Below are 27583 nucleotides of genomic sequence, written 5' to 3'. Positions count from 1 at the left end.
CTTGCAAAAGAAACACTATATCTTGCATTCAATTTTTCTTCAAAGTTCAAAGAGTTCAAAGAACATTTATTATCAATGTATGTATACATTATACAACCTTGACATTTGTCTCCTAACAGGCAGCCACAAAACAAAGAAATCCAAAAGAACCCATTAAAAATGGAATTATATATGGAATTATTTGCCTAAATGGCAAGAAAACAAAATCTTTTCACTGTATATTTCACTACAATTATAGACCAATTGCCAAATTATAAACACTGTACTTAGTGCTGAATGCTACTTAAGTTTCAGCAGACACCACAGAATCTGAAATGGAGTATGCCCTCTTCAGTCTGCAGTGATTGGCTTTTTAAAGAGTGTCTCTAAAATGGGCATTATGCTTTGATCTATCTTTTATTGTCAATGTAACAAAGAATTAGAAACATAGAAACGTAGAAAACCTACAGCCCTTCGGCCCACAAATTTGTGCCGAACATGTCCCTACCTTAGAAATTACTAGGCTTACCTATTGCCCTCTATTTTTCAAAGCTCCATGTGCCTATCCAAAAGTCTCTTAAAAGACCCTATCATATCTGCCTCCACCACCGTTGCCGTCAGCCCATTCTATGCACTCACCACTCTCTGAGTGGAAAAACTTACCCCTGACATCTCCTCTGTACCTACTTCCCAGCACCTTAACCCTGCGTCCTCTTGTAGAAACCACTTCAGTCCTGGGAAAATACCTCTAACTGTCCACACGATCAATGCCGCTCATCATCTTATACACCTCTATCTGGTTACCCCTCATCCTCCGTCGCTCCAAGGGGAAAAGGCCGAATTCATTCAACCTATTCTCATAAGGCATGCTCCCCAATCCAGGCAACATTGTTAAGACACAGAAATGACCCAAACCAGCATCAGTTTAGATATCTTTTAGCCATCCACAGGCAAGGAATTGTGGTGACACAAGCAACTTCATATGATTCAATGTGAAGCAACAAACAATCTGTTGGAGACACTGGCACAAACTGTCTGTCGGAGGACAATGAAATTGGCCTAATGAGGTTCCTATGGCTTTTCATTTCAAATTCTTAAAAGGCAATGATAGTCCTAGAAAACTTTAGGAACAATGTAATACTGAAATAGATAGCTCTTTTGGGCATTTCTAGATTAATGAACTAAAATGGGGAAAATTGCCTTACTCATTCATAAGTAATGTAATGTGGGATGGGATGGGAGAATGGGATTGATGTAGACAGCTGCAGGTGAAGAGCTCAAATAATTGTGATGAGCCAACTGGGTGCTTCAAAATGGTAAATGTTGTGATTCTATGAAATATATTACTTTGTATGTAGATATGACCTGAAATTCACGTCATACGGACACATGGCTGTCACTCTATATCCAAACAAAAATGAACCAACCAACATCCTCAACATCAAGAGAGGTATTATTTCTGCTCTTCTGGTGCCAGTGGAATCGAGTGAAAATGAACAATTAATTGATGTGGTAAGGATCATTCAAAATAGTTGATTATAATTTTAGTGGTTTTAATAAAATAGCTTCTAAAAGTTCATTCAGTATCCATATTTTATAGTAAATGTCTTGCATAAAGTTTCAATAAGGAATTATCATATAGTAACATTAACTGCCTCTATAGGTAGCTAACATTTCAAATGTTAAAAGGCCTGAACAGATTAGATATGGCAAAGTAATTTCCCATAGAGGACATGATTTGAGAGTTAGGGGGCAGAAGTTTAAGGGAAACACGAGGGGGTATTTCTTTACTCAAAGAGTGATAGCTGTGTGGAATGAGCTTCCTGTAGAAGTAGTAGAGGCCAGTTCAGTTGTGTCATTTAAGGTAAAATTGGATAGGTATATGGACAGGAAAGGAGTGGAGGGTTATGGGCTGAATGCGGGTAGGTGGGACTAGGTGAGATTAAGGGTTCGGCACGGACTAGGAGGGCCAAGATGGCCTGTTTCCCTGCTGTGATTGTTATATGGTTATAGTAGGGGGAGTCCAGGACAAGAGTACACGACTTCAGGATTGAAGGATGTCCATTTAGAACAGAAATGCAGAGAAATTACTTTGGTAAGAGGGTGGTATATCTTTGGAATTTGTTGCTGCGAATGGTTGTGGAGGCCAAATCATTGGGTGCATTTAAGGCAGAGATAGATAAGTTTTTGATTAGCCAGGGTATCAAAGGGTATGGAGAGAAGGTAAGGGAATGGGGATGACTGGAAGAACTGGATCAGCCCATGACTGAATGGTGGAGCAGACTCAATGGGCTGAATGACCTACTTCTGCTCCTATATCTTATGGTCTTCTTGCTAAAGTGATTAGTCTGGATTCTTTTGAGCTTTTGAGTTCAGTTTTTGGAGCAGTGAGGTAAAAGTAAACATTCCATCAGTGACACTCTCTGTGAACATAACTGATCATGTAGCCATCTTTGTCCTTTGTCAACCACTATCTAAAATTAATTTTTAAAAATCTTTAATCTCTGTATTTAACAATTGATTCCCTTTTGCTATTTTCAGATGAATGTTCAAAAGTTCTACCACCCTTTACATGTAGAAATCTACTTCTTGATTCCTCTAGGACTTAGTATAATATATATGCTAGCCATTTCTTCCTTAATGAGCAGAATTGGTTTCTCTCTATATACTGAAACAGTTTTCTTTCTATCTTGAATGCTTCAAATCTCTTCTTAGTCTTCTAGATTTTAGAGAATACAGAACTCATTCCATAATTTCTCTGTATGTTTTAGATACCATTATGATAATTTTCCACTGCACTAAATACAAATTTTAAAATACATTTTAAATATTATTGAAAACGTTCTCCCTTTTTGTGACCCAGGCAACCGTGTATGGTAACTGCTCAAGCAAGATCACAGTGCACAGCAGAGCAAACAGTCTTGCTACTCATATGACAATTGGAAGAGACCTTGCTCAGTGTAATAAATTCACACCCATCAGAGACCACACTAGTCCTATAGCCATGGTTACTAGACTGGTAAGGAAAATATCAAAGTATGAGTATTCTTAGAACTGTGATTTATATTGCAATTTAAAGAGATTTTAAATTTCATTTTATAACACAATTTTTTCTTTTTTTATTTATACACACAGCCATTGGATACATCAGCACTTCTGTCTAGTAATCAATCTTGTAGCTACAAGTTGGATGGGAAGAAACATGTGACAGAAGCCATTTGCAATGAAAAGCACATTTTCATGCCTAATTCTGGCGGGTATGTTGGTTCTCTAAAACAGAACTCTGATTAAAAGCTTCTATATTCCCAGACTGTTAAAATGTCTTTTAATTCACAAAAATATTTGTCCCACCATCCAGTTAGTTTTTTTTAATTAAAGGTGCTTATGTTAAAATGTGATATTTAAAATTACATTCTAGTCTTACTCTCTAGGTTCAGTTTGGATTGTCCACACAATCTCTGATAGTGACAACTATTATGGACAACCTGATAGTTCTTTAAAATGCCCTTTCAAAAATTTCAATAATTGTAAAAGACAATTGGTTTATTGTTTTTACTGTAGATAAACAATTAATTAGATATCAGGCATTAGAATAAAGGCATTTAGTGCTGTTCAGCTGCCATATCCTTTGGTCATTGCAGTTACTAAAGGGAATAGAATAAAACAGAACAAGAGGAAACAATGAATTCAATGGTTCAATGGTTCCATTTAATATCAGAGAATGTGTACAATATACATGAAATTTTTGCTCTCCACAGATAACCTCAAAACAGAACAATCCAAAGAATGAATGACATAAAAAAGATATAAAAACCCCCAAATCCCCTGCCCAGCATCAACCTTCTCCACACTTTTTATAGCACAAAACTCTCTCTCTCTCTCTCTATCACACACACACACACACACACACACACACACACACACACACACACACACACACACGACAGATACTCTTTCCACAGTGAGGGGGAGACAAACAGTCACTTTTTCGATGTTACAGTCAGTCTGAAGTGTTACTTTTTACTTCAAGTTTCCTGCCTCAAAAATTGGCAGCAAACTCCCACTCATCATCAAGACAGAAAGAGAGATCACTGAGTGCAGAGGCCTACGATAGTTGCAATTGCTGTCTTTGATATTCTGGCTCACACTACCCTTCAGTCCTTGACAGCAGCACAAACTCATGTCCACAGGGTTGCACAATTCCACGCCCTGAAGCCATCTGATTTCAGGTGAACCTGGATTTATCGAAAATCTGGCCAATCAGCGAGCTCCAAAAATGGGAAATCGCCACCGTGCAGAACTGCAGATTGAGTGCCACTGTAGATCAAAGACACATACAGTATCCCAGCCACCCTAAAAAGGAAAACCGAGACATTGGAAGAGGAAGAATGTAACTGTTTTGCTGATGGGTTGGTAGAAGTCACCTTCTGGCACTTTCTATAGCTCCACCCTTCAATTCCAGCCTCTTTGACAGATTCTCTGCTTTCCTTACCTGACAAGGTCTTTATCGAATCTCCTATTTACACATGGGCTTTACGTTAACTCATTGACTATATTCCTTATTTGTTGCCTACTCTTCAAAAAATGTTGCTGCTCCACCTCCATTTAACTAGTCTGTTAATATTGGGGAGATTCCTTAATTAAAGCTTTCTTCAGAGTGTGCACAGAGCTTCCCATCCTTTGTACAGGCATTAAGTCAGCAGATCTCTGACCATGGAGTCTTGCTGCCAGAACTTCCAGCCACATAAGCCAACAAATTCCTGGACCTGGTTGGCTTTGGAGCTGGAGCTGCAGAATTTTCATGGCAATGCTATTCTGCCTCCTTCCACTAGAGGGCTCACATGTAACATATCTCCACTTCAACATGGCCACTTCATTGGCACCCTTTAAAGTATTTCAAAAGTTTCTGAAATCCATTTTGTAGGCTAATATTCTCCTAAAACTCAACCACCTCAATCCTGACCCTCTAGCCCCTCACTCAAGATCACATTTTGTTTTTCATTTAACATGCATGTAAGGGCTTTGCTGTCAGGTCCAATTGAAATAACCATTTGCTAATGAAACAATGATAAGACTTTACCTTAAATATTTGGCTGGGCCTCTCATGCTTCCCAGTGGTGGGCATCAAGTTCATTCTGACCGGATTCCTTCCAACACACGAGATCACAGTCTGAAAATCAATGCAAGCTTTCATATTGCTGTTTCTTCAAAAATGTTACAGTAGGTGTGGAACCAAGTTGTATTGGCACAATGGCATTGCTCTCTACATAGGATTGATGGAGTTTTGTTCAGTAGCCATTCAGTAATATTTTAATGTTACAGGAAAGCAGCCTACCTTTTGATAGATTTTCTTTTTCCAAGGCTGTAAGAGGCTTATAGCTAGCCTCAGCTTCCCAGCACAGCAGTATGATTTTTCCACAGGGTCAGAGTTGTTTATGACAAAGTTAAGCTTCCAACTATTACTCCTTGATCAGCTTCCTGATGTAAACAAAAACTAGTCTTCAGCATGTAGCACATTAAACATGGCCACAAGTGTGATCAGTCAATGGTTAGGAGACTGGCCTTGCAGCATTAATTTTAGTGTCTGGGATCTCCGTCCCCAGAAGCTTTTAGACCTTCTGTGATAATCACTTTCTTCCAGCAAAGGTATCTGAGGAACATCACATGCAAATAATATTAACATGGCAAAACAGTATAAATATTAGAAAGAATTGGGGATTGTTAGGAATGACAGGGAGAATGACGTAAAGACAGAGTGACAGTAAGAACTAGAAATCATGCCTCAACCTTCAGTTTCTGTGATGGATGACCCTTTTGTCTCCAATTCATTGGTGTGTTCTTTTTGCTTGTAAGAATTGTACCCACGTTTGGAAATACTTTGTAGTTTGTAAATCTCTTGTAATTCAAAATTAAGACATAAGAACAGAATTAGACCATTTGGCCCATTGAGTCTGCTCTGGCTGATTTATTAACACTCTCAATGCCATTCTCCTGCCTTCTCCCTGTAACCTTTGAAGCCCTTACTAATCAAGAACCTGTAAACCTCTGCTTTAGAAACACAGAAAACCTACAGCACAACACAGGCCCTTCGACCCATAAAGTTGTACCAAACATGTCCCTACCTTAGAAATTACTAGGCTTACCCATAGCCCTCTATTTTTCTAAGCTCCAAGTACCTATCCAAAAGTCTCTTAAAAGACCATATCGTATCCGCCTCCACCACTATTGCCAGCAGCCCATTCCAGGCACTCACCACTCTCTGCGTAAAAAAACTTATCCTTGACATCTCCTCTGTACCTACTCCCCAGCACCTTAAACCTGTGTCCTCTTGTGGCAACCATTTCAGCCCTGGGAAAAAGCCACTGACTATCCACACGACCAATGCCTCTCATCATTTTATATACGTCTATCAGGTCATTTTTCATCCTCCATCGCTCCGAGGAGAAAAGGCCGAGTTCATTCAACCTGTTTTCATAAGGCATGCTCCCCTATCCAGGCAACATCCTTATAAATCTCCTCTGTACCCTTTCTATGGCTTCCACATCCTCCCTATCGTGAGGCGACCAGAACTGAGCACAGTATTCCAAATGGGGTCTGACCAAGGTCCTATATAGCTGCAACATTACCTCTTGGTTCCTAAATTCAATTCCATGATTAATGAAGGCCAATACACCGTATGCCTTCTTAACCAGAGTCAACCTGCACAGCTGCTTTGAGTGTCCTATGAAGTTGGACCCCAAGATCCCTCTGATCCTCTACACTGCCAAGAGGCTTACCATTAATACTATATTCTGCCATCATATTTGACCTACCAAAATGAACCACTTCACACTTATCTGGGTTGAAGTCCATCTGCCACTTCTCAGCTCAGTTTTGCATCCTATCAATGTCTTGCTGTAACCTCTGACAGCCTTCCATACTATCCAAAACATCTCCAACCTTAATATCATCCAACCTTACTTGTTATCAGCAAACTTACTAACCCATCCCTCTACTTCCTCATCCAGATCATTTATAAAAATCATGAAGAGTAAGGGTCCCAGAACAGATCCCTGAGTAACACTGACCTCCATGCAGAATATGACCCGTCTACAAGCTCTCTTTGCCTTATGTGGGCAAGCCAATTCTGGATCCACAAAGCAATATCCCCTTGGATCCCATGCCTCCTTACTTTCTCAATAAGCCTTGCATGGGGTACCTTAAATATATATCCACAGCCATCAGTGGTAATGAAATACACAGATTCACCACCTTCTGGATAAAGAAATACCTCCTTGTCTCTGTTCTTAAAGGACACCCTTCTATTCTTAGGCTGTGCTCTCTGGTCCTAATCTCCCCCACAATAGGAAACAACCTCTCCACGTTCATTCTACCTAGACCTTTCTGTACTCAATAGGTTTCAATGAGATCCCCTTCATTCTTCTACACTCTAGCGAGAACAGGCCCAGGGATATCAAATGCTATTCAGTCCTTAATCCTTTCATTCCTGGGATAATTCTGATGAAGCTCCTCTGGACCCTCTTCAATGGCAACACATCCTTTCTTAGATCACGAGCTCAAAGCTGCACACAATATTCCAAGTGTGGTCTGACCAATGCCTTATGAAGTCTCAGTGTTACATTCTAGCTTTTGTATTTTAGTCCTCTCAAAATGAATACTAACAACTCTCAAGATAACCTTTAGTGAATACTGTATGAGGGTTCCCAAGACAATTTGCATCTTTGATTTCTTCCTGCTTAGAAAATAGTCTATGCCTTCATTCCTTCTACTGAAGTGCATAATTAAACACTTCCCTACACTATATTCCATCAGTCACTTCTTTGCCCACTGTCTTAATCTAAGTCCTTCAGCAGACTCCCTGCTTCCTCAATGTTGCTAGCCTCTCCACCTATCTTCCTATTGTCCACAAATTTTGTCATAAAGCCATCAAATCCGTCATCCAAATCATTGACATAAAAATCCAAGATTCTCAGAGAGTTTTAAATGTGTGTTATTTGTCTAAACGTAAACATGTATCATTAAAAATAAAATAAACTGTGTTTAAACTACTTCATTAGCTGGAAGTATCTCCTCCTTGGTAGAGAGGGGACAATCACCACTCAAGCAATGGGTTTTGGCAACTAGATCTTGCCAAAGAGACTAGCTAGGAAAGTAAGCTAGTTTTTGAAGAGTAGGTGGATGCAGTGTAACCTCACCATAATGAGGATATCTGTAGTTAACTACATCAGATAGGGCTTAAGCCTTCCATTGAGTTTAGTGCTTTATGGGCAGTGAACCCAATACCATCACAACCTACCTGTTCATGATAAAATGAATATAGAAAGCTTACTGATTTAGTTTCTTACCAAGTTGCAGTAACACTATGGGGATTAAGTTTACATTCACACCCCATGATCAAGTTATGTGATTTTTTTTCTTCCTGGAAACACTGCATAATTTATGTTATTAGTAGAATAATTAATCATGAATTAATAATATAGAACTGCCTTCTTTTTATTAGTGATGGATATGGATTCCTGTCATGTGTAAAACAAACTCTTAATCTGGAAGCAGTAACTACAATAAACAGCCAATACTTTGCTGGTGGTAAGATAAATTTTTAACTTTATATGTAAAATAGAATATGTTGTATAATTATTTTGTTTAGAATATTCCTTTGCTTTATTTTACATCTTGAAATCTTATTCGGTGTAAGTGTAATGAAACCAGTCTCTAGTTTTGTATTCTAACTTTGCTGTGTGAAGTACAGTTTGATTTTCAGTTTACATGCTTGAATGTAAATACATCATATTTGGTAAAAGGATTATTTTGGATATAGATTATTTTGATTTCAGAATCTGTGTGGGTATCATGGAACTTGGCATGTAAAATTCCAATATAGGACTATGAAAATAGATTTTATTTTACAGATTACAGATTGTATCAGATTCCAATTCATTTATTTATTCAGTGTATGATGAAATACCCAGGGAAATGCATTGGGTGCATTAACAACCAGCACAACTTCAGTATGTATTAGGACAGCCCACAAGTGCTGCCACACATCCTGGCACCAACATAGCATGCCCACTATGTCTGTAGAACAACAGAAGCAACAACAACAAACTGCATCAACAAAAACAACAATAATTCTTATTTGTAGGTTTCTGTGAAGAAGAAGATACGCAGTTGATAAAATCAGCTTGATTTACAGCAGCATCAGTCAGGCACCCTAAAAGCTCTGATACTTTCCTTGTTTGTTCAAGAGGTACAGTACTCAGGCCACTAATACACAAGGAATGTCCAGACCTTCCCACCTCTGGTCTGACCCTCTCACTAACCTCACTATGGGAAGCTAACTTTTTTTTAAATCAGTGGCTGCATTCCCAATTCTGCAATCATGTTATGACAGGGAACACACACAGGATGCTGGTGGAACGCAGCAGGCCAGGTAGCATCTATAGGAAGAAGTACAGTTGACGTTTCGGGCCGAGACCCTTCGTCAGGACTGGTCTGCTGCGTTCCTGACAGGAAAGGAAGGGGAATAAGCCAGAATAAAAAGGTGAGGGGAGAGGAAAGAGGGTAAGCTAGAAGATGATAGATGAAATTAAGTGGGTGGGGTAGGAGAGATGAATTAAGAAGATGGTAGATTGAAAAGGCAAAGGGGTAGAGAAGAAAGTGTCTGATAAAAAATATAGAAACATAGAAAACCTACAGCACAATACAGGGCTTTCGACCCACAATGCTGTGCCGAACATGTACTTACTTTAGAAATTACCTAGGATTACCCATGATGCACCATCAATAACTCACTCTGAGACGTAAGGCGAGATATCGGCTTTTATTGACTGGAAGAAGGAACAAGCAGTGAGTGACCACCATACCACATCCTGGAGACTGAGAGGCTGGGCTCAGGCCTTGATCGCCTTTATACAGGGGTCTGTGGGAGGAGCCACAGGAGCAGTCAGCAGGAGGCATGTCCAGACAGGTATATGTAGTTCACCACAACCCATAGCCCTCTTTTTTTCTAAGTTTCATGTACCTGTCTAGGAGTCTTGTAAGAGACCCTATTGTATCTGCCTCCAGCACTATTGCCAGCAGCCCATTCCACACACTCACCACTCTCAGTGTAAAAAAACTTAACCCTGACATTTCCTCTGTACCTACTTCCAAGCACATTAAAACTGTGCCCACTCGTGTTAACCACTTCAGCCCTGGGGAAAAAGCCTCTGACTATCCACATGACCAATGCCTCTCATCATTTCGTACACCTCTATCAGGTCACTTTTCATCCTCCGTCACTCCAAGGAGAAAAGGCCAAGTTCACTCAATCTATTCTCATAAGGCCTGCTCCCCAATCCAGGCAACATCCTTGTAAATCTCCTCTGTACCCTTTCTATAGTTTCTATAGGAGAGGAGAGTGAACTCTGGGAGAAAGGGAAGAAGGAGGGACACTAGGGAGAAGTGATAGGCAGGTGAAAGGAAGAGGTAAGAGGCCAGAGAGGGGAATAGAAGAAGGAAGGAGGAGGGAAAAAATTACTGGATAAAGAAATCAATGTTCATGCCATCAGGTTAGAGGCTACCTATTCAGAACATGAGGTGTTGCTCCTCCACACAGAGAGTGGCCTCATCACAGCAGAAGAGGAGGCCTTCGAGCGACAAGTCGGATTGGGAACAGGGGTAGGAATTTAAATGGTTGGCCGCTGGGAAATACTGCCTTTTGTGGATGTAGCAGAGGTATTTGACAAAGTAGTCCCCAAATTTTCCAGTGTAAAGGAGGCCACACTGGGAGCACTGTATGCAATAGACAAGGCCAAAAGATTCGCAAGTGAAGTGCTGACTGTGGTGAACTACATATACCTGTCTGGACACACCCCCTGCTGACTGCTCCTGTGGCTCCTCCCACAGACCCCTGTATAAAGGCGATCAAGGCCTGAGCCCTGCCCTCAGTCTCCAGGATGTAGTATGGTGGTCACTCACTGCTTGTTCCTTCTTCCAGTCAATAAAAGCTGATATCTCGCCTTACGTCTCAGAGTGAGTTATTGATGGTGCATCACTGACTCACCAGAACAGACAATTTACGGCTCTAAATGGAAGTGAGTGGGAAGGTATAGCATTTCTGTCATTTGCAGGAACAGAAATCCTCCCTTCCTTCTATTCAGGGCCCCAAACAGCTCATATTCTGTCTAGGTAGTCTCCGACCTTCCCTTACCTCTTCTTCTATTCTGCACATGTGCCTCTTACCTCTTCTCCTCACATGACCACCACCTCCCCTGTTTCCCCTCCTGCTTCCCTTTCTCCCATAGTCTACTCTGCTCACCTATCACCTTCCTTCTTCGCCAGCCCTTTGCCTTTTCCATCTATTACCTCTCAACTTCTTCATCCTCCCTCCCCACCCACCAGGCTTCACCTATCACCTTCTAGCTTTTCTTTCTTCCCCCTCCCCACACTTTTTTATTCTGGCATCTTCCCCCTTCCTTTCCAGTCCTGATGAAGGATCTCAGCCCAAAATATTAATTGTTTATTCATTTCCATAGATGCTGCCTGGCCTGCTAGGTTCCTTCTGCACTTTGTGTATGTTGTAGAATGATAGATAAATAGATAAATTGTGCAAAAGGAGAATAGTGGTAGCATTCATGGGTTCATGGACTGTTTATAAATCTGATGGCAGAGGAGAAGAAGCGAAGATGTTGAGTTCGGTTCCTCAGGCTCTGTATTTCATCCATGATATCAGTAATGAGAAAAAGAGATGTCCTGGATGGCGAGAATCCTTAATAATGATTTTTTTTAGAAGATGAATCAACAATCAAGAAAGAATTGACTATGGAACATGTTGACGATAAAGTACAGAGTGCAGATTCTGTACTGTTAGCATTACAGAAACTATCCACAATCTCAGAGGATGGTCAACGTCAACAAAGGGCTAATTTGTTCCAAATGTTGGTGGCTGAACTGAGGAAGTTAGATGGCAAAACTCTCGAAACAGCTCTGCCTGACCTACTTAAAATGGAAAAACCCAGGTAATGTGGATTCATGTTCCATAGCCCTGTTTCATGGTGGAGGTTGTGGGATACAGTGATGACATGCAGAAATAGTAGCTGATCCTACCACAACTCTGAACTTCCTGTGTTTTGGTAGGGTCGACTACTAATTCTGCATACAATCATTGAGACAAGTAATTACCAATTTTTCATTCATAATTTAAATGCAGATATAACCGTATTGCTGTTAATAATGAATTATTAATATTTTAATATAGATATTTGCTGTACAGCAATGCTTCCTGACAAGAAAGATCAGAGGTTTCTTAAAACATTCAAAACTGTTAAGGCAGATATATGGTCAAAGAAGAGATAAGCAGTTGACCTGAATAAAGAAACCCTATTTTGTCTAGTGTAGTGACACCATCCGGTGAGTTCAGCAAAGCTGAACAATGAGGTAATGGGACATTGTTTAATCAACATTGTCTGGCCAAACTAATAGCACTAATTCTTGATATCTTTGTAACTTACCTATCATAATTGTCCAAGTACATTTTGATATTCCATATATAAATATTTAGCATTAAAATCTATTTGTAAAAATTGTAGATGGAACCCTAGTGCACTGAGTTGGCATTCCCACCCCTCCTGCAGCTAAGTCTCACTAATGGCATCAGTGTCATAATTCCATGTGTTGATCTATGCTCTAAGATCATCCACCTTACCTGCAATACTCCCTGCATTGAAATAGAACATTATTCCCACCGTGCTCAACATTTCAATGGCTGTTTTTGTATGTAGGCGTAACATTTCTATCCCCACAATCACCACACTGTCTGCGCAGGAACTCTGGTTGCCAGCCCCCTGCAAATCTAGTCTAAACCCCCTAGCAAACCTTCCCACAAGAATTTTAGTGCACCTCCAGTTCAGGTGAAAACTTTCCTATTTTACAGATTCCACCTTCCCTCCTGCACCATCTCCTTAGCCATGTGTTAAACTGTATTATCTTCCTAATTCTGGCCTCACTTGTGCACGGCGCAACAGCAATCCTGAGATCATAACCCTGATGGCCTTGTTTTTAACTTACCACCTAACTCCCTAAACTCATCTTGTAGGACCTTGTCACCCTTTCTGCCTATGTCATTGGTACTGAAGTGGCCCATGACCTCTGGCTGTTCACCCTTTCCCTTAGGAATGCTGTGAACTTTATACACAATGCCCCTGACACTGGTTCCTGAGAGGCAACATACCAAATGGGAATCTCATTCTCATAAACAGAACCTCCTGTCTGTTTCCCTAACTAATGAATCCCCTACAGCTCGCCTCTTTTCCCCCTACCCCTTACTTTCTGAGTCACAGAGGCAGACTCATTGCAAAAACCTGACTGCTATGGCTATCCTCTGCTAGGTTGTTCCTACCAACAGTATCAAAAACAATATAGTTATTATTGAAGGGGACAGCCACAGGGTACCTTTTCCCTCTCCTGATGGTCACCCATTTACCTGTGCCCTGCACTTTAAGTGTAACTACTTCCCTTTATCTCCTGTCAGTTAACCCCTCAGTCTCTCAAATAATCTAGAATTCATCTAACTCCAGCTCCAGTTCCCTAACGTGGTCTATAAGGTGCACTCCTTGCAGGTGTAGTTGTCAGAGATACAGGAGGTCTCCCAATCTTCTCACATTCCACAAGAATAGCATGCTACTGGCATGTCTACATTCCCACTGCTTTAGTTGCACAGTGAGAAAGAATGAAATTTCCCAGAAACTTAACCTTAGCCTCTGCCTCTTCTTGCTGAAGTCTCTTGAGCCAAAGCCTTAAGCTGTTTGCTCTAACACCGGACTACTCCAACAATGGCCACTCCCACAATGGCTGCTCCACTAGAATCTAACTTCATTACATTGGCAATTGCCAATTGCTTAATTACCCAATGATCTCAAGCACTACTAAATGTCCTGACTGGTACCACCCATTGTTAAAAATTTCATCTCCATTTACCACACGCCAAAGCTTCTCATGATATCAAGCTCGGCAAAATGTTCTGACTGGTACTGGCTAAATTTTAAATCTTTGTTGACATCATGAGGCCAAGTTTCTATTTGATAAATACAGGGGACAAGAAATTCTGCAGATGCTGCAAACCCAAAGGAATGCACAAAATGCTGGAATAAATCAGCAGGTCAGGAAGTACATATGGAGGCAAACAAACAGTCATTATGTTGGGCAAAGACCACGGGTTTCAATCCAAAACATTTACTGTTTGTCCCCCGCCTCTCCCCCCACAATGCTACCTGACTTGCTGAATTCCTCCAAAATTTTCTTTGTTGTTCTAGTTTCTAGTTGATTCTGTATTTAACAATGTATGATCTTCATTCCTTGGCAGAAAATAGCCCACTTGTTAATGTTAGTAAATAATAATTTGGTTTCAAACCATATTTTTTCATTTTAACAGAACTCTCACTTTTCAAGCACTTCTCCAGTGTGGTACCCCAGAGTGTTTTGGAGCAATAATACAAATGCTTCAGAGCAAAAATGTCCCTGAATTGCTGGCAGATGCAGTTACTTACTCTGTAGGACTCATGGCCTCACCATCTGAAGACAGGATTCGGGCCATCCTTAATATGGCAAAAGTTCGGCAAACACGGGGTATGTTTTATGCCCTGAGTCACACAGTGAGGAGGTAAGCATATCTTGTCATAGTTATTAAAACATCTATTTTCATAAAGCTTTTCCACAACAAAAACCAAGTAATTTCATTGTTCAATATATATAGTTACTATGGATAATAAAAAAGTAAACTTATTATTACCTTGTGCCCTACCCTCTACCCTTCATTTTAGTTTAATTGTTCTAAGAACAATACTCAAATTCTGATGTCATGACACATGTTTATAAATGGAACTAATTTTAAGCTAATGATTCTATTAGGTTTTACAATGAAAGGAAGCAAAATGTGCCAGAGGTAAAGGAAGTTGCGGATTACTTATTGTCCATAATTGGAAGTGAGTGCTCTGGCGATGAAAACACTGTCTACCTTACTCTAAAGGTAAGGCATTTAGCACAGAACAAACATAGAACAACTTAACATTTTTAAATAGATTGAATACTATTGCATTTCTGACCTTTGTTTTCATGTTCAGGCACTGGGAAACATGGGACAAGCAATGGAAAATGCAGCTCCTGAAATTACAACAGCACTGTTAAGCTGTATTAAAAGCAGTACAGCTTCCCCCTCTGTTCAGCAAGCTGCTGTTCAAGCTTTCAGACAAATGACCTTAACTGATCAGGTACTGACTCTTGGGAATATGGTGAAGATTTCTCTACTGTTTTTTTAATTACGAAGCTCATAGTGTTGGATTAATCTAACAAACCAATTGTGATTATGTCACATCAATGTTTAATAGATAATTTGGAGAACAATTCAAAAGTAATAGGGAAAAAGTACATCCACAATCGGAGAGTTTAAAATGGTGAAGATGCTCATCCTTTACTGCTCTTGATTAGCTACCCTTGTGACTATTTAGAGTCCAGGTGGTGCAGTTACTGAACTTTGATCCATTGACAGGCACAGTTAGATATATTCAAACTTAACTTCATGGTTTCATATTATTTCAATCAGGATATATTATGATTATTATTATCTGCATAAGTCCCTTAACTCAGATCATCTATTACACATTATTACATCTGAAAGTCCTGTTTCCCTTTGGTACACAACACACTAACTTTTGCAAACCTTCTTTCACACATTCCATGGTTCACTCAGTTCATTTACATGGAAATTAAATATTCCTCCCCATGATTATTGTATTAATTTTTTGATATCCTACTGTATTTTCTAGCATCTCATTACAAATTAGGGGTCTAATTACAGCTCCCAATATTTTTGCCATCAGCCATTTCTTAGATTAACTCAAACTGATTTCACCTGAATTTTCTGACTGAAGCTGTATCTCATTCTCCAACATCAGAAATTATTATACTCCCTTGACCATTTTATCTATGTCTTCTGAATATTTACTTTTTAACCTTGCTTATTTTCCTATATCACATCCTTATAAATAGTTATTAGATCATACTCACTTATTTCTATTTGTGCTCTTAGTTGTCTTGCTATGAATGTTGTGTAAAATCAGGCAAAGATCCTTCAATTTTGACTTTCTCCATTTTCCTTGCTCAAGCTTTAATTGGAGATAAAATTTAATGTTTCTGTACACTCTTCCTATTTGACAAATACTTTTTTTCATTGTGCATTTTGCTCCATGCACTATCCACTTTCCCCTCAACTGTAAAGTTCCCCTCAATATAACCACTCCATTAAGCTTCACCACTTAGTTCACAATCATATGTATAGGTTCAGTTGTATGATTCATGAGGATTCCAGAGATAACCTAGGAAAAGTGAATGATACTTAATTATTTAACTTTCAGATTCGTAATGAGCTTCTCGAGGTATATGCAGATAACACTTCACCTGTCCTGAAGAGATTGGGGGCCTACCTTCTTATCATGAAGAAACCAACACATAGACACCTAAGAAAAATAATTAAAAATGTCGCGAAGAATGAAAATGACCAAGTAAAAAGCTTTGTTTACACTCATCTTCAGAACATTCTGATATCTAAAGATCCCACATTAGAAGAGTAAGTCAATTTCAAATTTTCACCTTCAATTTTCACGATCAGTGATAAAGTTATTGGTATGAGCATAGTCTTAATAACCCAAACCATTAACAGTATTGATTCCTTTCGCATTCTATAGCAATGGCATATGAAACAGTATTATTTTATGTCTTGACCTTATTTCTAACTGGAACCTGGAATGACTGGAATTTATGCATGTGTGTTACAAAATAACGATTGAAGATACTCCCTAATGTAATACTGTTCCTCCTGTGTAACTGAGCCAACTTTGACATTTTTTCAACAGGCTAAAAAGCAAATTGGAAGATACATTAAAAGGAACAACACTTCCAGCACCCAAGGATTTCAGAAGATATTCTAGAAACTATCAAATATATAAGAAAATTAACTTTTTAAGAACACGTAACACTCTGGAAGGAGGATTGCAAAGTAATGTAATTTTTGACCCAAGCACTTATGTGCCAAGAGCTGTAATGTTAGAGACCACTTTGAATGTTTTTGGCCGGTCTGTGGACCTGTTTGAGGTAGGTATACATATGTTTTATCAAAATGTGTACATCAACGAGATTAATCCAAAATCGAAACAAAATAATTGCCACTAGCTTGGGACTACCATGGGGTTGATATATTTGCAAGATATACCCTCAGCTTCAATGAAATAATTGTGACAAAGAGTTGAACCCTTTAATGTATTTGATCCTTTATTAGCAATTAGCAAGCATACAATCTTGGAATGATACTAAGCAAAGATATGACCTCCACTGATCCCAAGCCACAAACTACCATGAAATAAGCAACTAATTCTAATTCCCTTCACTTTTACCACAACCTCACTAACATGCTAATTACCATAGTAACTATATAACCATATTACAACTACAGCATGGAAACAGGCCATCTAGACCCTTCTAGTCCGTGCCGAATGCTTACTCACACCTAGTCCCACTGGCCGGCACTCAGCCCATAAATCTCCATTCCTTTCCTGTCCATATACCTATCCAATTTTTTTTTAATGACCATACCGAACCTGCCTCTACCACTTCTACTGGAAGCTTGTTCTACACAGCTACCACTCTCTGAGTAAAGAAATTCCCCTCGTGTTACCCTTAAACTTTTGCCCCCTAACTCTCAACTCATGTCCTCTTGTTTCAATCTCCCCTACTCTCAATGGAAAAAGCCTATCCACATCAACTCTATCCCCCTCATAATTTTAAATACCTCTATTAAGTCCCCCCTCAACCTTCTACACTCCAAGAATAAAGACCTAACTTGTTCAACCTTTCCCTGTAACTTAGGTGCTGAAACTCAGGTAACATTCTAGTAAATCTTCTCTGTACTCTCTCTATTTTGTTGATATCTTTCCTATAATTTGGCGAACAGAACTGTACACAATACTCCAAATTCGGCCTTACCAATGGCTTGTACAATTTTAACATTACATCCCAACTCCTATACTCAATGCTCTGATTTATAAAGGCCAGCATACCAAAAGCTTTCTTCACCACCCTATCCACATGAGATTCCACCTTTAGGGAACTATGCACCATTATTCCTAGATCACAATGTTCTACTGCATTCTTCAATGCCCTACCTTTTACCATGTATGTCCTATTTGGTTTATTCCTACCAAAATGTAGCACCTCATACTTATCAGCATTAAACTCCATCTGCCATCGTTCAGCCCATTCTTCAAACTGGCCTAAATCTCTCTGCAAACTTCGAAAACCTACTTCATTATCCACAACGCCACCTACCTTAGTATCATCTGCATAATTACTAATCCAATTTACCACCCCATCATCCAGATCTTTAATGTATATGACAAATAACATTAGACCCAGTACAGATCACTGAGGCACACCACTAGTCACCGGCCTCCAACCTGACAAATAGTTATCCACCACTACTCTCTGGCATCTCCCATCCAGCCACTGTTGAATCCATTTTACTACTTCATTATTAATACCTAACAATTGAACCTTTCTAACTAACCTTCCATGTGGAACCTTGTCAAAGGCCTTACTGAGGTCCATATAGACAACATCCACTGCTTTACCCTCATCAACCTTCCTCATAACCTCTTCAAAAAATTCAGTAGGATTTGTCAAACCTGACCTTCCACACAAAAATCCATGCTGACTGTTCCTAATCAGACCCTGTCTATCCAGATAATTATATATATCCTCTCTAGGAAAACTTTCCATTAATTTACCCACCATTGACGTCAAACTGACAGGCCTATAATTGCTAGATTTACTCTTAGAACCCTTTTCAAACAATGGAACCACATGAGCAATACGCCAATCCTCCAGCACCATCCCTGTTTCTAACAACATTTGAAATATTTCTGTCAGAGCCCCTGCTATTTCTACACTAACTTCCCTCAAGTTCCTAGGGAACATCCTGTCAGGATCCGGAGATTTATCCACAGTTATAATCCTTAAAAGCCTCAGTACTTTCTCCTCTTTAATTGTCATAGTTTCCATAATTTCCCTACTTGTTTCCCTTACCTTACACAATTCAATATCCTTCTCCTTTGTGAATACCGAAGAAAACAAATTGTTCAAAATCTCCTCCATCTCTTTCTGTTCCACACATAGCTGTCCACTCTGGTTCTCCAAGGGACCAATTTTATCCCTCACTATCTTCTTGCTATTAATGTAACTGTAGAAACCCTTCAGATTTATTTTCACCTTACTTGCCAAAAGCAACCTCGTATCTTCTTTTAGCTTTTCTAATTTCTTTCTTAAGATTCTTCTTACATTCTTTATATTCTTTATAATAAACATAATAAATGTGCTACACAGAATACAAAGCAATAGATGGCTCCTACAATGTGATTGCTCTTGAAATATACTACAGCCCTTACTTGTCACTGACATTTTAAAATATGTAGGTTTGAGAAGTATATATATTTACCCCAATGACTCAGTTGCTGATCACTGTGAAACTCCAAATATACACTTTACATTTTTAAAGTCGGGAATAAAATCTCAACAAGTTTCAAATCCAAAGTAAACATGAACGCACTACAGGTGATTTTCTTTCTTGTGAACAAGTGGAGCAAAAGTAATCAAATTTCTATTAACTGAAGGCTGATTAGTGCCTGCCCCTTTGATAAGAACAGTTTGCATGTCAAATGAAAACAAGGCTGAATTTACCTATGATGATCTCTTTAAAGGATAACCTTTTGAGTGCTGTATATAAAGGACTGCTGGAGCTAGAATAAGAAAGTTTTCTTAATATTAACTCCCCTCAGTCAGCACCATCATCAACTACATCTAGGAGGCAGGAAGGAGTGCCAAGAAAAGATTGGTGGACTTTTGATAGGACAGTTGGGCTCAGGTTATACAAGCAGGATACAAACTTGACATGTGCATTCCCAGACTTGGCAGACCTACCTACCCCAATAGTTCAAATCTGCTTGAAGACTCAGAAAATGCAGCGGCAATCCCTTAATCCCTTGACAACCTCTTCTGCTCTTCATAGTTTTAAATGGCTGCTGCAATCGTGAACTCCGCCAACCTTTTAGAACCTCCCTTAATCTTACACGGAGAATACATATGGGCTAGTGAATAGTAGCCAACTCTGCATCCCATCTTCAACTTTCAGCGCCTCCTACATACTTGCATTTAGCAAGATCTGTATCCCTGCAGAGATTTAAAATTGCTAACAGGAGGAATGTGAATTCAAAACCAGAAAATGGTCATAATGATCATTGTGAAATTCAACAGTACAATATCAACTAATTATGTGACGTTGTTAAGATAGGAACTATATGAAGCCTACTTTGTAAATAATAATTTAAAAGTTATAATAGATACATTAGAATTAAGCAATATTATTATTTTATACAGATTGGCTTGGAAGGCAATAGACTTGAACCATCTCTCACTGCAATATTTGGACCTGAAGGATTTTTTCCAGACAGCGCAATGAAGGCACTATACTGGGTGGATGGTAAAGTTCCAGAGGGAGTATCACAAGTGCTATACAAATGGTTTGGAGTCAATAAAAATGATGAACATTCAAAGGATGTATGTATTTGAAAAATAGTTTAATTTGTACTAGAATGTATCTGTTCAAGCAGACTATGTCAAATCACAACCTTACTTAATGCTTTTGTCCTTTGTTAGAATCTGATGAAGGAACTCACCCTGAATTTTCAGAATACGTTGAAGAAAATTGAACAACAAACACCAGAAGTAGAGGCTTTCTTGAGAGTCTATGGAAATGAACTAGGATATGTTAAAGGCAGTGATTTCAAGTTGCTTAAGGAAATGATGTCAAAAGGTTTCCAACTACTCCGAAGCCTTCCAGCACAGGTATAGAACATCAAATAACAATTAAAAATGTAATAATTTAAACATGAATTCAAATTTCAAATGAATTGTTTCTCTGGTGCCATGATAATTTCTGTAGAGAAAGACTACGTAATTGGTTACATTTAGCTGACATAAATGTTCTTGTGATCATGAGATTTTATTTGATGATTTTAGATAATTATCTCCTTAAATGCTATGGAGCATATACATAACATATGAAACTGTTAGACAGGGAGTTCCATGATTTAGACCCAATGGTAATGAAGAAACTATCAATTTGTTTTCAAGTCAGGACAAAAGGTAACTTGTGAGTTGCACTTCCTGTTCTTGGTGGCAGAAATTGAGGATTTGGGAAATGATGTCACAGTAGCCTATGCAAGTAACTGTAGTACATTTTGTAGATGTTGCACAATATGGAAATGGTGAAGAGGATGAATTTTAAAGGTGGTGGATGGGGCAGCAAGCAGGTGGCTTTTCTGAATGGTGTCGCCCTTCATGAGAAATCTTCAGTTGCTCATCCACACATGTGAAAAGTATTCCATAGAAAATGACACTGTTGGTATTGTAATGAGAGACACAGATGGCAGAGGAACTGAATGTGTATTTTACATTAGTCTTCACAGTGGAAGACATCTGCAATATACCAGATATTTAAGAGTGTCAGAGAAGTGAAGTATGTGCAGTGAAAATTACGACTGAGAAGGTGCCCAGGAAGCTTAATGGTCTGAGGGTGGATAAATCTCCTGGAATTGATGGAATTCACCCTTGGGTTCTGAAGGAAGTAGCTGGAGAGATTGCGGAGGCATTAATGATGATCCTTCAAGGACCAATAGATTCAGGCACTTTACCAGATGACTGGAAAATTGCAAATGTTACTCCACTATTTAAGAAGGGTGGGAGGCAGCAGAAAGGAAACTATAGACCTGTTAGCCTGACATCAGTGGTTGGGAAGTTGTTGGAATCGCTTGTAGGGATGAGGTTACGGAGTACCTGGAGGCATCTGACAAGATAAGCCAAAGCTAGCATGGTTTCCTGAAAGGAAAATCCTGCCTGACAAACCTACTGCAAATTTTTTGAAGAAATTTTAAGCAGGGTAGACAAAGGAGATGCAGTAGACGTGGTGTACATGGATTTTCAGCAGGCTTTTGACAAGGTGCTGCACATGAGGCTGCTTAGCATGATAAGAGCCCATGGAATTACAGGGAAGTTACTAGCACGGGTGGAGCATTGGCGGATTGGCAGAAAACAGAGAGCGGGAATAAAGGGACCCTATTTGGCCGGCTGCCAGTTATCAGTGTAGTTCCTCAGGGGTCGTTGTTGGGACTGCTGCTTTTTATGAAGTATGTCAATGACTTGGACTATGGTATTAATGGATTTGTGGCTAAATTTGCCGATGATGCAAAGATAGGTGGAGGAGCAGGTAGTGTTGAGGAAACAGAGTCTGCAGAGAGACTTAGATAGTTTAGGGAAATGGGCAAGGAAGAGGTAAATGAAATACAATGTTGGAAAGTGTATGGTTTTGCACCTTGGTGGAAGAAATAAATGGACAGACCATTATATAGATGGGGAGAGAATTCAAAATGCAGAGATGCAAAGGGACTTGGGAGTCCTTGTGCAGGATACCCTAAAGGTTAACCTCCAGGTTGAGTTGATGGTGAAGAAGGCAAATGCAATGCTGGCATTCATTTCTAGAGGTATAGAATATAAGAACAAGGATAGAATGTTGAGGCTCTATAAGGCACTCGTGAGATCACACTTGGAGTATTGTGTGCAGAGAAGATTCATGAAAATGATTCCAGGAATGAAAGGGTTACCATATGAGGAATGTCTGGGAGCTATTGGGCTGTATTCCCTGGAGTTGAGGAGAATGATAGGGAATCTCATAGAAACATTCCAATGTTAAAAGGCCCGAACATATTCGATATGGCAAAGTTTTTTTCCCATGTTAGGGGAGTCTAGGACAAAAGGGCATGACTTCATGATTTAAGGATGTCCATTTAGAACAGATACGCAGAAAAATTATTTTAGTCAGAGGGTGGTAAATCTGTGGAATTTGTTGCCATGGGCAGTGGAGGAGGCCAAGTCATTAGGTGTATTCAAGAGGTGGATAGATTCATGATTAGCCAGGGCATCATAGGGTATGGGGAGAAGGCAGGGGAGTGGGGATGACTGGAAGAATTGGATCAACCCATGATTGAATGGCAGAGCAGACTCGATGGGCTGAATGGCCTACTTCTGCTCCTATATCTTATTATCATTGTAATCTGTGCTTTAGAGTGGAAAGGCTTTGGCATATCTTGAGGAAAGTTATTTGCTACAGAGCCTAGTCCATTTCAGTACTGGTCATTGAGATGTTGATTGCTGTGACTGCAGTAATGGTAAATCCATTGAAGAATCATAGATAGTGAATGATATTCTCTCTTGTTTGAAATTTTCTTTGTCTGACATCTTGGGCATGAACATTACTCATATTTGTGCGTATTGTATAGATCTAGTTATTGTATTTCTTGTGTGAATAATATAAAGAAAATACTTGCTAGAGAGTGACTATATTCACAGGAGTATTAAAGTTATGAATTACCTTTATACTTGAGGAGTATTTGGGACATTGATTTTAATGCCTATTATTCTTTGTATTTGTAGGTCAAGTCAACTCTCCTGAACGGATTGGGTGGCAACCTGTTTGCTCACTACATCTTTTTGGACAGCCAGTTTAACTTTCCCACTGGGGCTGGTCTCCCTCTTAAGCTGTCTATGTCTGGTACAACCACACCTGGTGTTAAAGCAGGGCTGAAATTTGAGAAAAAGAAGGTAATATTTAACTCACTTTTTCAAAATTGGCATGTGACCTTTTTTGTAGTGTTTAAAAATAAGTGTGGATGCAGTTTAGCTACAGATTGACTGAGGCAGGGATTCAGTTGAGCAGTTATAATTGGGATTTGGAACTCATTCCAGCATCAGTCCTTTTAAGTACATGGAACAAGTCATCATAAATTATGAAAAATAGTTGAATTAAATTATAATTGAGTATTGAATGGTCTTCATCTTGCACTTTCATATGCATAAATGTAGGTAAACACATTAGAATGATTGTTCATTGATTTGTGAACTTAACAAATATTAAAACAAATATTTCTTCCATTGCAGATCAGTGGTTTGTATAAGCCTGAAATTGCAACAGAGTTCATCATCAACCTGGGTATTAATGCACCAAAGTTTGCTAGAAATGGAATACAGCTGAATTGCAATGTGCATTTTGAAACTGGTATTGAAGCTCAGATCAGCATGACTTCTAATCAGATAAAGTTCAACATTCCAGCACCCAAAAAACCAGTCCAGTTCTTCAGTTATGGGTGAGTACAAAACACAAAAATACAACTGCAGATGCTGTGGATCAAAGAATACATACACAATGCTGGAGGAACTCAGCAGATCAGGCAGCATCCGTGAGAAAAGAGTAGCCAATGTTTCGGGCCGAGACCCTTCATCCATTCCTGATGAAGGGTCTCGGCCCGAAACGTTGGCTACTCTTTTCTCACAGATGCTGCCTGACATGCTGAGTTCTTCCAGCATTGTGTACGTATTCATGGGTAAGTACAAATAAGTTTCAAAGTTTTAAGATGCCTGTAAACCCATTCATGACCATGTATTTTAATCTGATCTTTCTTGTCATTTGCAGCTATAAACTGTCTCTAATACAGAGTACAAAAGTTGAGATCCCATCCAACATGGAGAACAGAGACAGATCATGCCGTCCTTGGATGACAGGACAAAACTTGTGTACAGAATCAGTGTTAATGGACAATACACCAAGTTATCCACTAACTCAAGAAGGAAGGTCAGCATTTTGTCTTAATGAGACTATAGTGAAATAAAAACTGCTTTCTACATTTCCTGATTTTCAGTTATTGCTCTAAGACAAATGCTAGGATGGCTTTCAGTCAATTTAGTGATTTATCTTTTGCTAATTATTTCAAAATAACTTCATTGCATCCAGTAATCCAGTAACTGGCAGCGGTGCTGCACAATGAACAGCAGGTAGTGCTTATTCCAAACAGCTCCAACAACCCTGGAGTTGGCTGTGTGGGGTCTGCACATTTCCCCCATAATCATTTGTGCTTCCTCTTAGGGTTCCCACTTTATTCCACCTGTCAGAGACATGCAAGTTGTAAATTATCTCTAGTATGAGAACAGTAGGAGGATCAGCAGGAGTTAGATCTGGTGCACCAACCTTTTTTTATGCCATGGGTCAATCCCATTAAGCAAAGGGTCCGTGGACCTCAGGTTGGAAACTATTTGCTTAGGTGACACCCTACGTGCTGAGTATTATTACAATTTTCAGCATGGCCAAGTGGTTAAAGCATTGGTCTAGTGATCTGAAGGTCGCTAGTTCGAGCCTCAGCTCAGGCAGCGTGTTGTGTCCTTGAGCAAGGCACTTAACAACACATTGCTCTGTGACGGCACCAGTGCCAAGCTGTATCGGAACCTTGCCCTTCACTTGGACAACATCAGTGGCATGGAGAGAGGAGACTTGCAGCATGGGCTACTGCCGGTCTCCTATACAACCCTGTCCAGGACTGCGCTCTAGAAACTTCCCAAGGCGCAAATCTATGGCCTATTGAGACTAACGGATGCCTATTTTTTCAGCATTATATTTGCCAAATCTATTACCCATAGTATTTTGTTTATTTATTACTTCAGTATACAAACTTTGTATATCAGTAACAACCACTATAATAAATTTCATATATTGACTTAATTCTGAATCAACTCCACTGGATCCTTGGCTTCCTGATCAGCAAGGATAAACAACAATACCTTTGCTATAATGATGTCTTAGTGCCCTACAAGGATGCATCCCTTGCACCGTACACACAAGACTGCATGCGAGATTCTGCCCTAATTCCATCTACAAGTTTGCAGGTAGTGCAAATAACAATGAGTCTGAATAGAGGCAGCCTGGTGATATGGTGCCATGCCAACAACTTTTCCCTCAATGTCAACAAAATAAAAGGGCTGGTTATTGACTAAAGGGAACAGGGCAGTACATAGGTTGCTATTTCCAGCAATGGTGCTAAGATGGAGAGGCTTGTTAGCCTCAGGTTCTTAGCAGTGAATTCTACCAAAAACCTGCCTTGGTCCAACCATGTAGACACCACAGCCAAGAAAGCCCACCGGTATCTCTCCTTCCTCAGAAGACTAAAGAAATTTGTCATGTTGCCTTTCACCTTTACAATTTTTATCAATGCATAACAGAGGGCACCCTATCTGAACACATCATGCCTTAGCTTTGCCTCTGAGTGCAGGAAACTGCACTCAGGTCTTCATGGAAACCAGCATCCCCTTGATGGGCTATGTCTACACTTCTCACTGTCTCACCTAAATCAACCAAATTATTTAAAGTACTTATCCAGCCCCAAATTTCTCTCTTCTACCCCCTTCCATCAGACAAGAGGTACAAAAGCCTGAAAGCATTCACCATCAAGTTCGATTCTTTCTACTATTATAAGAGTTTTGAATAGTTCCATAATGAATGAATGTATACGAACACTATGCAAAACAAGTTTTTCAATGTACTCCAGTACATGTGACAATAATAAACTATTTTAATTGTAATCAGGAAATATTTTTCCTTCCAATTTAAAATATATTTTTAAAATCAGATCTTTAAATAATTATTATTGGAAAGGAGGGGTCCAGTGATTTCTATTTATTCATGCCTTATTCTTTACTCATGCCTAGATATGCGATTACAATCGAACCTACAGACACAGTTACAGGCTACTCTGCATCACTAACATATGGGTCGAAGAAAATTGAAGAGGATTTGGAATACTCTCTTAAGTTTGCAGTCGAGGTAGAAGGTATGTGGAGTACATGGTTTTGTACAATTTATTGAATTACAGCATTCTACTAATATGCTGATCCATTCGCATCAAAAATCCAATAAAACTAGGGTTAAAGTGAAGGAAGCAGGGCAAAGGCTAGGATCTGAGAAGCAGAACTTTGGGCTTGGCAATATGTTTCCCAAATATTGACCCATAGTGTTGGAAAGCAGGGTCAAGGAAAATATTCTCCTATAAAAACTTAGTGATCACTTAGTGATTCGCACATTAGGAAACTAAGGTGGCATAGCTGTTAGTGTTGCTCCCTCATGGCTCCAATGATATGGACTCAATCCTGACTGAGGATGAGTATTTTGCAAATTCTCTCATGGCCTTAAGGGTTTTCCAGAGGTGCTCTGCTTTCATTTCACAGCTCAAAGACATACTGGTAGATTAATTTGCTGATGTAAAAATGTGAAGAGAATAAGTTTAAAGGCTACATGGAAATAGGACGTTGAATAGAATTGATGGAATTGTCATTTGGGAGCCCACATAGATTTGATGGGTTGAATGGTCTCTTTTTGTGTCATGGTAAACAAGTAAAATCATATTGTTAGTGGGATAAAATTTTGCCTGCAACTCATCCTCTCTTTCAAAGCATCTGCTATCTGATGAGGATCATTTGGGTGACCGAAGACACCGAAAATTAAAATCAGGCCATCACAACAACATTCTTCATTGATTAGTCCTTTTCCTACACTTCTTCAGCTGTCACCTACCAGCCACATTAAAACAAGTCTTCTGTAATCCTATCTCTGATGTCAGCATTGACATAACTGCCATGCAATGACTGG

The 27583-nt window shown here is 39.4% G+C and overlaps 1 protein-coding gene across 1 annotated transcript in view; it reads left to right on the top strand.

The window, feature by feature from the left end:
* apoba (apolipoprotein Ba) overlaps positions 1-27583 on the top strand; it is a 70596-nt gene that overhangs the window by 4125 nt on the left and 38888 nt on the right. Inside the window, exons 5-20 of the mRNA XM_059981787.1 lie at positions 1338-1491; positions 2843-2998; positions 3115-3221; positions 8480-8562; positions 11750-11978; positions 14390-14617; positions 14866-14983; positions 15078-15224; positions 16368-16579; positions 16866-17103; positions 20437-20616; positions 20716-20904; positions 23548-23715; positions 24052-24257; positions 24584-24695; positions 26597-26768. Of these exons, the coding sequence (XP_059837770.1) occupies positions 1338-1491; positions 2843-2998; positions 3115-3221; positions 8480-8562; positions 11750-11978; positions 14390-14617; positions 14866-14983; positions 15078-15224; positions 16368-16579; positions 16866-17103; positions 20437-20616; positions 20716-20904; positions 23548-23715; positions 24052-24257; positions 24584-24695; positions 26597-26768 (2699 nt within the window). The remainder of the gene's footprint in view (positions 1-1337; positions 1492-2842; positions 2999-3114; positions 3222-8479; positions 8563-11749; positions 11979-14389; positions 14618-14865; positions 14984-15077; positions 15225-16367; positions 16580-16865; positions 17104-20436; positions 20617-20715; positions 20905-23547; positions 23716-24051; positions 24258-24583; positions 24696-26596; positions 26769-27583) is intronic.

The sequence above is a fragment of the Hypanus sabinus genome, chromosome 10 (genome assembly GCF_030144855.1).
Source record: "Hypanus sabinus isolate sHypSab1 chromosome 10, sHypSab1.hap1, whole genome shotgun sequence".
Classification (NCBI taxonomy): domain Eukaryota; kingdom Metazoa; phylum Chordata; class Chondrichthyes; order Myliobatiformes; family Dasyatidae; genus Hypanus; species Hypanus sabinus.
This window is presented reverse-complemented; position numbering and strand designations above follow the sequence as displayed.